The 12,931-nt window shown below is 39.8% G+C and overlaps 1 protein-coding gene across 2 annotated transcripts in view; it reads left to right on the forward strand.

Annotated features, from left to right (window-relative positions):
• Nucleotides 1–3,241: 3,241 nt before the first annotated feature.
• Nucleotides 3,242–12,931, forward strand: part of CEP152 (centrosomal protein 152) — a 74,101-nt gene continuing 64,411 nt past the window's right edge. The window contains exons 1-2 of one of the 2 annotated variants that reach the window (XM_023227232.2): nt 3,242–3,422; nt 8,854–8,947. In XM_023227232.2, coding sequence (XP_023083000.2) covers nt 8,861–8,947 — 87 coding nt within the window. In that variant the 5' untranslated portion in view covers nt 3,242–3,422; nt 8,854–8,860. The remainder of the gene's footprint in view (nt 3,423–8,853; nt 8,948–12,931) is intronic. The other variant, XM_023227234.2, reaches the window with a different exon arrangement.

A 12,931-nucleotide genomic window follows, 5' to 3' on the forward strand; every position in this document is an offset into this window, starting at 1 on the left:
GGCAGAGGAAATAGAATAGCTAAAACAATTTTAAAAAAGAACAAGGTGGTAGGAGTCATCTGATTTTAAGACATTATATCATTTTAAAGACTGTCTTGATGTTGGTGGAAGAATAGATACATAGGTTAATGGAACAAGATGGAGAACCCAGAAACAGACCACTCAAATATGTCCAACTGATTTTTGACAAAGTTGCAAAGGAACTCAATAGATAAAGGCTAGCCATTTCAACAAACGGTGCTTGTGATGGTTAATACTGAGTGTCAACATGATTGGATTGAAGGATGAAAACTACCTCAGACCACGGTGTGTACTCTAGTCCAATAAGCCATAGTACATAGAAACACAATGGAAAATAATGTTTTTACATTTAAAAGTTGTTTCACACAATCTCTCTCTCTCTTTTTTTTTTTTCTTGGCCACAATCCTGAGAAGTGGGTATTATCATCCCAATTTTCAGGGAAGGACTTTGAGGCTTTTGAGTGTTGAATTGTTATGGACAACGCTAGTAGGTAGGAGAGCTGGGATTTGAACTCAGATCTTCTTACTCTAAGTTCTGTGTTCCTTTGAGGATAGTATTCCTTGATGATAGCACTTTGAATAGCACTCCTGTGGTGGCATTGCTTTGACCTGATAGCTTTGACACCAAAAAGGAGGAAAAAGGAGAAATGATGGTTTAGCTTTACCTTTATAGATGCTTGTTAGTGGGAGGGACCCCATCTCATCAATAATGCGACATTTTCCCTTGAAATGTCTCACCCAGCTCATAGGTATGCCCGTTTAAAACATGCAAGGCAAACATTGAGCCAACGTTTCACAAATAACCTTTTGTCCAGCATTTGAGATCTTTGGCAGTTTTACTTTCTTCCCCCACATTTGCCTTTGTTATCCCAGAATGCCTCTGTCTGCTTGTGTTTCTTTGGATGTGCACACCATTACCTGACCTCTGTAGAATGCCTTTCCTATTCTCCCAGGATTAAAGCTCTGCTATGGGCTACCTCCTTCCTGCCTTCTTCTCCAGACTTACCTCTAAATATAAGATTCCTGCACTTTTGCTGGTCTGGCCTTCAAATTTCACTCATGCCAATCAACTGGCCTGTTGAGCTCTCTCCTCCTCTTCTTCCTTGAACCTGCCTTGATAGATTCATCCTTAGGTGTTCACTTTCCCTAGAATTGTTGCCTATTCTTATTACACTTAGTAAACATTTTTTGTTATTATTTATCTTTCTATGTAAGGACCTTGTAACTCAGAGTGTTGGTACCTTGAGCATAGGGGTCCTACCCTGCACCTAGGCTGGGACTTAAGCAGGATACGTGGTCAAATAAATTTTAGTCGAATGTATCCATAACTCCACTAAAAACCATTTTTAGAGGCATGTCAAGATGGGAGGTTGATTTATTCTTTATTTTCCCTCTTTGTCACATATATACTAGGCTCACTAAAATATTTTGTATGTAGTGATGAGCTCTGGGTTTGGAGATAAAGGACCTGGTTTCAAATTCTGTCTGCCTTGTATTAGCTGTGTAGCCTTGGACAAGTCACTTAATTTATTTTTATGTAAGTTTCTTCAACTGGAAAATGGGGTAGGAATACCTAGGCCCCCCACAGTGTTGTAGTGAGAACCGAATAAGATAATGCTTGTGAAATAATTTACCAATCTGTAAAGCACTGTGTAAAGGATTATAAACACTGCCTCCTCATGTGTTTCCCCTGACACCTTTTATGCTTTCATCCTTCTAAGAAGCAGTTGTTTGTGCATGGGGATCACCTGGCATTCTTGCTGCAGCACTCCATTATAACCCTCAGCACAGAAGGCAACATAGAGTTTGCCAATCGACTTCAGTGGGATGTGAAAAGTGAAAAGTGCATTTGATTCTCACTAAGATGCCTTGGCTCAGATTCAACAAATGCCATTTACTTGAATGCCTTTTATTTGCTTTTTCTGCCCGCCCCCCTGCCAAAATCTTCATCTATTTGTTCATTTATTCATTTACTCATTTAACGTAATTGTTTTGAGTGCCTACCAGGGTCATGAAACATGTTAGATACCCAAGAAGTAAAGTGAGTACTTCAAGATATTCACATTGTACTGAGTGTAACAGACACACAAAACTTATAGTAGATATAAGAACTATAATAAGATAGGATACACTGTGTACAGAGGTGGGAAAGATCATTTCTGCAAAGTGAGGGAGTGTGTATCATGAAAGTCTTCAAAGGAGGTGATAGTCTATCTCGAAAACTAAGTAGGAGGAGAAGTAAGGTAGAGGCAATGCAGGTGAAAGAAACAGCTTTCACAGCAGGTGAAACAAAAAAAGCACTCTGGGAACCATTGTTAGCTCAGCCTGTGATTTCATTCATTCTATTACAGTGGATTAAATTACCTGTTATTTGCCAAACCCTATACCAGTTTATGGAGGTACAGGGGTCAGTGTAGGCATGGGGGTTGATGGTGAAGTAGCAAAGGAAAACTAGCCACATTATGAAGAGCCTCGAACAGTCATTTTACTCCACGCCAGTAAAGAGTTGAAAGGATATGTGAACCTGCTGCCACCAATTCCTTTATTATTCACTGGAACTGTTTCAGCCAAAGATAGACACAGTACTGGGCTTCACTGAGGACTGGGTGGCGCTGTCTTTAAGGGCAGGTTAGTAATATACACCTAAGCGACAAAAACACTTAAACCCGAGGAAATTAGAATAGTGAACAGACACGTGGACAAATGTGCCATCTTATCAGTTTAAAGCAGCAAAAATGTAAACAAAGCGGCACCTAGTAAGATAGAAGACAAAGCAAAACATCTAAGGCTGTTAGGTAATAGGGAAGCAGGTGCCTTAGAAAACAAGAAGGGCAAATGTAAAAAACCTTTAAGGCAAGAGTTCGGTGGGGAATCTACGGGATTCTGTGTGCTGAAGCGCAGGAGGCACGAGTCACCTCTGCAGTCTCCGCTACCAAAGGGGCAAGGGGTCCCGGTAAGGCCGGTGCACCCTGGCGGAAGGTAGCGGGCAAAGCGCTTCGGCATCTCTAGGCAACCGATCAGCCCGCCCACTCCGGAGTAACTTCCTCGTAATTGGCTCACGAATTCACCAATGGACGCACAGGGGGAGCTTCCCGCCACCTCTGGCGCCCGCTTTCAAACAGCCGTACTTTGCAACTGCAGGCGGACTTCTCAACCAAGCTTGAGGAAGGCGGAGACTTCTGCCTCCTCGCTCTGCCCCGAGCCGGCACGGCTCCGCCCACCGGGCGAGCTTCTGGTCGGCGATTGAAGGAGGCGACTGCTCCTTAAGGGTCTCCGCCCCGAGGGTTCGGTTGTGACTAGGAAGGAGCTAGTGGACTAGAACCAGGGTAAGGGGGTTTGCTAGAAGTTGGTCTTCCGCCAGGGCTAGAGTTTCCTCGCGATAACAGCCTCCGTGGCCTCTGGTGAGTTCTGATTCACGGGTGGGCTTGGACCTGGGGTTAGAGGAGTTGCGGGGTCCTCGGGATCCTGGCTGAGGGTTCCCCGGGAGCTGACCTGCCCTCTCCCCAAATCCCGCGCTGGTGGACTGCCCGCATGTTGCGGACTCAGCTTTTACCTTTAACGTGTCATTTAGACCTCTTCATTCCTCCAATATCCTATTTAGAAGCGACATGTGGGAAGCCCGCCTCGTTTCCAAACTGCTGGGGTCGCCTCGAGACCCTACTCTGCGGACCCCGCCTTGGTCACTCTGGCGTTACTCCTGGCTCACAGTAGGTGCTGTGTGCACGTGTGTTGACCGCGTACAAGTGACGCTGGCACCCAAAGCCAGCAGTCCCGGGTTATGGGCCCCGTGTGGCTTTGGTCATGTTTGTAGTGCCGTAGCTGACGCCAAACAGGTCCTCAAGGTCATTCGCTTAGCCTGTGGATGCCTATTGTGTATTAGCATTACTCGCTCCGCTCTCTGAGCAACTTAAATCAGTTCGTCCAAAGTGCTGTCATTAGCACCGATCACAAGATGTTGTGATCATTTGTTTATATGTCTATTTTCTTTCCCTCCATCACGTCCTGTTAAACTTTGTAATCTTGAACGGGGCTTGGTAAATTGTCGAATGAATGAATAGGGTGCCTCCACCAGGTGTTGCAAGTCTAAACTGAGCTGTGTGCTCTGGCTATTTCCATTCTAGAAGGCGAGTTATGTCAGCAAGTAAGTAGAATTTCCCAACTCCCAGTGCAATTCTTAGAAACCCCTTTTGTGGGGGTTTATAACCCTTTCTATATCGTAGTCATGAACTCGAGTCTGATTTAAGCCTGTTATCACCATATACCTTCATAGTTCGTGACAATGAACATGCACTCCTCAGACAGGTGAATGCGCTCAACTAAAGAGAAGCTGAAGTAGAAGCCATAAGAAAAGCATAAGACATACAGTCTGAAAGTGCAAGGGAGTGGCTTATTCTATGGGGGAACAGGCTTGGAAGTGCATCTTGAAGGAGGGTGGCATTTTTGTTCCATAGGAGGTTGCATTATTTGAAGTGACATTTCTCATAGGCTGCACACTCACCTTTTCTCAGATATGCGGAATCCTCTTTATTCCAGTAACCTCTTCGGTAGCTGTCAGACTCCTATTCATCAGTAATAATGTCATAATGGTAATAAAACTAGAATGTATTGATTGGTACATAGTGCTAATTACTTTACATGTATTATCTTGTGAATCCTCAGAATCAATCTTTGAAGTAGGTATTGTTTCTATCCCCATTTCATTAACGAAGAGGCAGAAACGGTTTGCTCAAGACTGCACTGCTGATAAATAAAAGAGCCAGAATTGAACTCAGGTTGTCTGAATGAGTGCCCTCATTCTTAGAGCCAGTTATAGCCATATTGTGTCCTTTAAGATTTATTTCTAATCTAGAAGCTCTTTTTTTCTGTAAAAATTCTCTAAACTATCCTTTCTTCTTAGGAAAAGTTAATTTGTGCTTTGTACTTTCATCTACTACGGAATTTATTACAATATGTTATTGTAACTGTTTATATCAGTGGCTCTAAGAGAGGATGAGCAGAGACAGTGAGCTCCTCATGGCTGGTACCATGTTTTAGATGCATCTAGAATATGATCTGGAACACAGTGGGTATTCAATAAAATTTTGTTGAAATAATTCCTATAAGGTAACATGCCTGTATCATATTCGGTCCACAAATATTTGTTATGTGCCTACCATGTGCAAGCGGGTAGATACATTTTAATTCTGCCTTCAGGGTGCTTATAGTTTATTAGATGAGGCGAAAACAATACTACCTTTGCTTTGTAATCTTTTGTCTAAATAAACACTGATTGGTTTTGTTGCAAGGAGGGCAGAGAAAATCAGGGACAACGAAAGAAATGCTGGGTCAGAGCATCCATCTGAGTGTAACAACAGGACACACTTTTTGTAGTCTTGTTAAGGGTTCAGAAAAAGTTATCTAGGAAGAAAGTCTACCAGACTGCTACTGAAAAAGAAAACCAAAACATACTGTACACTTATTCTGCATCTTGATTTTTTAAGTGGTCAGCCTTGAGTCAATAGATACAGAAAATTTTCATTATTTTTACTAGTGGTATAGTATGACAAATTCAAAAATAATTTTACTAGTGCAAATGTTCATTTTCAATATATTAATTTTGATAGTTTTCAAGATGGTTTAGCAGTTCATATTTTCACCAGCAACTCATGAGCCATACAAAATACAAAATAGTCACCACTGGGTGATAAGTTTTTTTTTTTCTTTTTTCAATCTAGTGGTTGTTGAAAATGGCATATTGTTGTTTAAATGACACTTTTTTGAAACATCATGAGCTTAAGCATCTTTTCAAACTAATTGATTTACACTTTTTAAAATAAATTGTCATGTCAGTCACCCAATTTTATATTGGATTGTTTGTCTTTTTAAGGATTTTATATTGGGACTTTGTCAGGTTGTTTGCAAATATTTTTCTGATTCTTATTTTTCTGGACTTTGTTAGTGATGTATTTTTTCTTTTTTTTCTTTTTCTTTTCCTTTCTTTTTTTGGGGACGGAGGCTTGCTTTGTTGCCCAGGCTGGGGTGCGGTGGTGCGATCTCGGCTCACTGCAAGCTCCACTTCCCGGGTTCTCCTGCCTCAGCCTCCTGAGTAGCTGGGACTACAGGCGCCCACCACCACTCCCGGCTAATTTTTTTGTATTTTTAGTAGAGACAGGGTTTCATTATGTTAGCCAGGATGGTCTCAATCTCCTTACCTCGTGATCCTCCTGCCTCGGCCTCCCAAAGTGCTGGGATTACAGGCTTGAGCTACAGTGCCTGGCCGTATTTTTTCATACATAATACTTGACTTGTTAGTGATGTCTTTTGCCTTAAACAAAGTTTTGTTTTTTGTGGTTAGGTTTCCATCACATTTTTCTTTATGACTTTTGGGTTTACTATCTTGCTATTTTTTTTTTTAAGCTGCCTCTTTTGTTGTTCTGAATATTATACTAAAGTCTCTGGTAGCAGTGATAATGAGTGGTGATTAATAAGTTAAAGTATTAGCTTTTATTTTAAGTCTCATTTAAAATATGTATTACCTTTTTAGTATATATATTTTTAACCATGTAAGTTGATCAGATTTCCCTTTATATCTGAAATCATTTCTTAAAGTCTTTCATAGTTTATAGTTCTCATAAGGAAAACTTATACCTTTTTTTCTTCAGTGGGGGAGATTTTGGTAATGCCATATTTTGGATTTAAAATAACATTAAAGATATATGCTTTGATATTTGACATTCTCTTTACTTTAAAAACAATAACATAAGTATTCTTTATGTGAGAAAAAGTAGCTCTGTATTTAAAATATTAGTAGCTACATTTTTAGCAATAGGCTCTTATAAATCTTAATGTTCTTTTTCAATAATTAACATCAATTGATGGCAGGTTTTTAAAGGATTGGAACAAACCTCCTTTCTCTAACTTAAGGAGAAATTAACCCAAATTCCATATTTTGTCTTGTATTTATATTAAATGAAAGAGAGGTAGAAGACACAGAATTCAGAAGCAGAAAGGATTTTTTCTGCCTGGAGGATTCAGGAATGTCTTTAAGGTCCAGTTTAATTTCATCTCTTTTAAGGAGATGGGATTTAATTGGGCTAGTATTTTCATTATGCATATGTAGTGTTCTCTACGCTATTAAGTCCATTTGCAGTAGTAGAAAAAAAAATCTAGAGACTTGTGATTGTGTGTTTTTCCCTCACCATTTCATATTATAGGCTCTTTACCATACTCATATCTTCATCTTATGTTGATATACAAAAGGCATCTTATAGATGGACTTAGATTTATTTTCCTCAATATGCATGTCTCTTCCCCCTTTAGCCCTGGCACAAGGGTAGAAAGGAGTAGGTGTAGTCTGAGAAGCAGAGGCTGGAGGGTTTTCAGTTGATGTAAAGAGTCTGAGTTGATATGAGTTGAAAGGGACGGGTTGGGTGTAAGGACCAGAGAGGAAGGGATTAGAAGGTAGACTGCAAATTAGAGGTTGGCCAAGAAACATAACTCAGTCTTTGAAAAATAAAAACTTGACATAGGGGGATTTTCACCACTGAAATTCATATGTGTGTTAATCTTTAATACCATATTCATCTAGTCTAGCTTGCACATTTTCTTTTCACACTTTAATATCTACAACATAGACTGCATCCTAAAATTAATGTTATGTCATAATTTGATTGCCTACATCTTGTTCCTACTGCTACAAATGGAACTGCATCATAGAATCAAAGACATCTTAGATCTGATGAAATGGTATATTGTCAGAGCTATTGGCTTCCACAAAAGTTTGTGATATAGTTCTTACCTCTTAAGACGAGGGAGCTAAGTTCTTTATGGTAAAATGCATTTGGATTGCTGGGTCTCTATGCTTCTGATTTTACTTCCAATTTAATGACATTTTAGAGCTTGAAAGATGTAGTGAATGAGTTGTGGCTCAGGCTCACATCCAAGTGCGTTTCATTGGCATGAACGACAGTGGACTGAATGGAGGGCAGTGTTAGGCCAGGTAATTGATGACACCTGCCTACTTTTTTTTTTTGTTGGGATTGTTCAGAGCTTTGAAGTTCTGAGGGGTTTATGTGTAGTGTCAGGATCCCTAAGTATAATTTAAATCAGCAGCAGCTTTTTTGACTGTAAGTAGTTGAAAACCCATTTCCTGCTGCTGCTTCTGCCGCAGCAGTGACTGCTCCCCAGGGAACTCTTGCTGTTGCTTTTGGAATTGGAAGTCCACAGTGGTGGAGCTTCACAGCCTTCACTTCTGTTTTTCCTGAGTGTATTGCCAGAACCTGATTTTATCAGGCTTAAGAGGAGGACGTTTAAGACTTATATTTTGTTGCGCGCTCTATGGCATTTACTGAATTGTAAATGGTTTCTGGGTAGCAGTCACTCATGATTTAGGGGCCCTCTTCTTGTAAAGCATGATATTTGGATTTCTGATATTAAAAAAAAAAAATGAAGCAATTAGGGTACTGCCTGTGCCTTGTTTAATATATCACATTTGAAATTTTGTTTGAGCTTAAGATTTTTACATTTGGCACATTTCTAGTTTATTACTATTGTCATCTTATTTTTTATGTGGGCAAAAAATCTTACTGTTTTAACTTATACTTTTCAGACCACTAGAAAGGTCTATTCATAGTTTTATTACCGATTTGCGTTTTTTCTTTTCCACGAATTGCTGTCATATAGCTATTTTCTATGAATCGCAATTATTTGTATTGGCCATAATGGAGTTATACATATTTTCTCCCAGTCTGTTTCTGTCTTTTCACTTTGTGTATGTATGGCATCTCTTATGTAGTTTGTTCTGGGGAGATTTTATGGAATATTCAGAAACCAAACATCTTTCCCTTCCCACAGGACGACCATGTCATTAGACTTCGGCAGTGTGGCACTACCAGTGCAAAATGAAGATGAGGAATATGACAAAGAGGACTACGAAAGAGAGAAAGAGGTAAATTGTTAAAAAAAAAAAAAAAAAAAAAGAGAGAGACCCTAAACCCAGTCTTTAACAAGTTTTATTTCTTGATCAAAATTATATCATCTTGTGTCATTTTGAAGGGATTTGGATTTTTTTTTTTTTTAAACAACCCTGAACTCTGCTTGCTATTTAGACTGAAAAGGTGGATAAGTGGAATGCTTCTGTTTTTGAGACAAGAATAAAACACAACGTGAATAATGCCATCAGATAAATGGTTAAATTTTTCTTTTCATTTAGGAGGTAATGGTTGACTTTGGAAGTGGCAGGTTAGTTTCTAGGTGCTTGTAACATTGCCATGAACAATCTGACAAGGCTCTTTGCTTTGGGTAGTTTATATCCTAGTGGGATGGCAGACAATAAGCAAGTAAACAAGTGAGTAAAGTAATTTGAGTGAGTGATAATATATCATTGATAAATGACTGGAAAACAAACTGGAGTGTTATGAAAGCAATTGGTAGGGGATTGCTATAGATGGGGTGGTGAGGGAAGGTCTGTGGGAGGAGGCAATACTTGAGCTGAGACTTGACTTATGAGAAGGAACCAGCCATGCCAAAGCCTGATGAAGAGCAGTCTAGGCCAAAACACCAATGAGTGTAAGCTGGGAAGTTGGGAAGAGACCCCGTGTATCTGTGGAGCAGCCAGAAGGCCATGGTATTGGGTACATATAAGCCAGTGTTGGGTGGTGGATGTGGGTGTCAGATCATGGAAAGCCGTGATAAGGTGTTTGTATTTTATTCTTAGAGCAATGGGAAGCCAGTGGAGGATTTTAAGCAGGGAAAAGTGATATCATATTTTTGAAGATCTTTCAGAAGGCTGCATGGTGAATAGATTATAGAAGGAAAGGAATAAAAGGGAGAGACCATATTATTTATATATAAAGTGTTTAGCAGAATACGTGGCACATAGCAAGTGTTCAGTAAATGGTGGCAATAGTAATAGCAGCAGTAGTAGTGTTATTGGTGGAAGTCAAGTTAGTTGTTTTGGTTGTTTTTAGTGTAATTCAAATTTCTTGATTATCTGTGATAAAAGGCCTCTTTTGTCTTGACACTATTTTTTATATGATCCATTTTCTAACATGTAAAGAAATCTTTTTTTAGTAGTTATTGGGGACCATTAGTATTAATAGGAAGCAAGGAATAGGGTCAGTTGACTGTTGTTCATGTGACTGGTGGTAGAATTATGGCAGGGATAGAAAACTGGCAACTTGCTGGATTTGGTTCATAGACAGGTATTGTCTTTTAAAAAATTGAATCTGTATTTGAAGATTTGAAAATTTTATGCAGCACTGCAGATTCTCTGGCTTATCTAAAAAACATCCAAAGCTCTGACCACACCTGGCCTGTATTTACACATGGCAGCAGGCGGGCTGGAGCTGAGCAGTGGCTCTCCTTCCCCAGCTGGCCACGGTCCCCACTTCTCACACAGACATGGGCTTATGCACTCAGACCTGCCTGCTTCACTCTGGTAAATTCTCTGCCAGGTCCCTGAGGGCATTTGAGTTTATGACCCTGGAGAGGGTTTCTGGATTTTGGCAGGGCCCCTCACAACAATTGTTGTGGCAAGGATGGGAATGAGGATTTTCTGTTACTTTGAACCTGCAGCATGAGGTTTTCATGACTGGGCTCGGATAGTTGGCTGGGGTTTAGCCACTGGGATTCTTGAGAGGGTCAGTTTAAGTAATCACTACTGTAAAGAAGAAAAAATATTTTGACAGGTGATTTTTCATTGAGAAATATATTGGAGAGATAGGTAGAGTGTTAGAGCTTACTGCCAGTGTATTGTGTGGTTAAAACTTTAGAGGGGATACTAGTTAAGGAGGCAATTAATTCTAGATAATATAGAAAATAGCTATTTGGGATCACTTCTTTGATAGATTGTATGCTGGGATAGGAAATTTCAGGGGAAAAGTTGTTCTGAAAGATCAAGTATCTAAGAATGAGTATTTCCAGCAGAGTGGAAGGATATATAGCTAATTTGACTCTAACATGATGATGATGGTTAAATTTGTAAAAAGCTTCATGCTCATAAAAATATTTTTACTTTAAAAAATAATTGCTGCAAGGAAAAAAGTTAGATTAGAGGCCAGAGAGGTTCAGCTTTTAGTAACAAACTTCAGAACTGTTCACAAATCTTCAGCTGTATGTATACTTTGTCACTACAAGTTAAAGTAATAAATTGGGTGGTCAAACCCAAGCTTGCATGTGTATCTAGAGGGCTTTTTAACTGTCTCAGTCTTCCTGACCCAGCAGTAGCCGAATGGTTCACAGCCTTACGAGATTAAAGAAAAAAAGCTGTTTTTTCCTGTCTACCTGGTTGGTAGCTTTGGGACTGCGGCTTTGGGATTGTGGCTAGGCTATAACTGTTAGCAGTGGGCTAATGCATATTGCTTTCTCTACTTAGTGAGTCACTTTGTGTTCAATTCGCTGATGTGGGAGGAATGCCTTTATCCCTGATGATAAGGCTTACCAGGCATACCGCATCTGACTCCTAGTCTCCCCTGCTAAGGGTTTGTGAGAGCCTCTCTTGGTACATGGTTGGATAGTCCTGATTTTCACTGTCTGGGATGAAAGGCCAGTTGCTAATACAGCATGTTTTTCCAAGCTGTGTTTAATTTTGTTGCTTTGGTGCCAGCTGGGATTTTGTCCACATGTGCCCATATCCCAATGAATACACCATTCCAACCTTCATGCCATCCTAATGAGCAGCTTTACAATTATGATTTAGCCTTTTCCATTTCTATTCTCGCCACTGTTAGCATTGAAGATCAAATGGAGAAAGTGCCTTTAACATTCAGAAAAAGGAAAGGATTTAGTAAATACATTATTCAACATTTAGAGGATATTTAGACCAGAGGATCTCAAGCCAGAGACCATCACGAATAGACCCATATTTTGCAAAAAAACAAAAAACAAGCAAACAAAAAACAAGAATTTTGTAAAAAAATTCCTATAATCTATTTCTAAAGTGCTACAACTCTTAATGCTACATTAGTAAAAGTTGGCCTATTGTGGCTCAAGGCATAAATGCATGGTAGAGAGGTACATAAACCACAGCTTCTCACAGTGTTTCAACTGAAACTCCGTCTCTTAAAAATAGTTGACAGAGCAGATTAGGGTGCAGATCAGCGAGGCTGATGACATCATAGAGATATATATCATGTTGGTTAATATCCATTAATTGTCACACATTACTTACGTTTCTCCTAACTTACTGGAGGACATTACTTTCTGATTGTACTCTTGAGAGCTGCTGATAATACTTGTCGTTCTTGCTAAGAAGGAAATCTCATCCAAAGCAAACTTTTCTTTATTTTTTTATTTTATTTTATTTTTTTGAGATGGAGTCTCGCTCTGTCGCCCAGGCTGGAGTGCAGTGGCCAGATCTCAGCTCACTGCAAACTCTGCCTCCCGGGTTCACGCCATTCTCCTACCTCAGCCTCCCGAGTAGCTGGGACTACAGGCGCCCGCCACCTCGCCCGGCTAGTTTTTTGTATTTTTTTTTTTTTTGGTGATGCTATTAGTATATAGTCCCCTTTCGACACTTAATGCTCAGAAAGAGTGAAGATTTACTGCTAGAGGGACTATGTTTTTATTTTTATTTTTTATTATTATTATTTTATATTTATTTTTTATTATACTTTAAGTTCTAGGGTACATGTGCATAACGTGCAGGTTTGTTAACGTCAGCACCCATCAATTGATCATTTATATCAGGTATAACTCCCAATGCAATCCCTCCCCCCCCCCCATGATAGGCCCCAGTGTGTGATGTTCCCCTTCCCGAGTCCAAGTGATCTCATTGTTCAGTTCCCACCTATGAGTGAGAACATGCGGTGTTTGGTTTTCTCTTCTTGTGATAGTTTGCTGAGAATGATGGTTTCCAGCTGCATCCATGTCCCTACAAAGGACACAAACTCATCCTTTTTTATGGCTGCATAGTATTCCATGGTGTATATGT

Source organism: Piliocolobus tephrosceles, chromosome 6 (assembly GCF_002776525.5).
Source record: "Piliocolobus tephrosceles isolate RC106 chromosome 6, ASM277652v3, whole genome shotgun sequence".
In the NCBI taxonomy this organism is placed as follows: Eukaryota; Metazoa; Chordata; class Mammalia; order Primates; family Cercopithecidae; genus Piliocolobus; species Piliocolobus tephrosceles.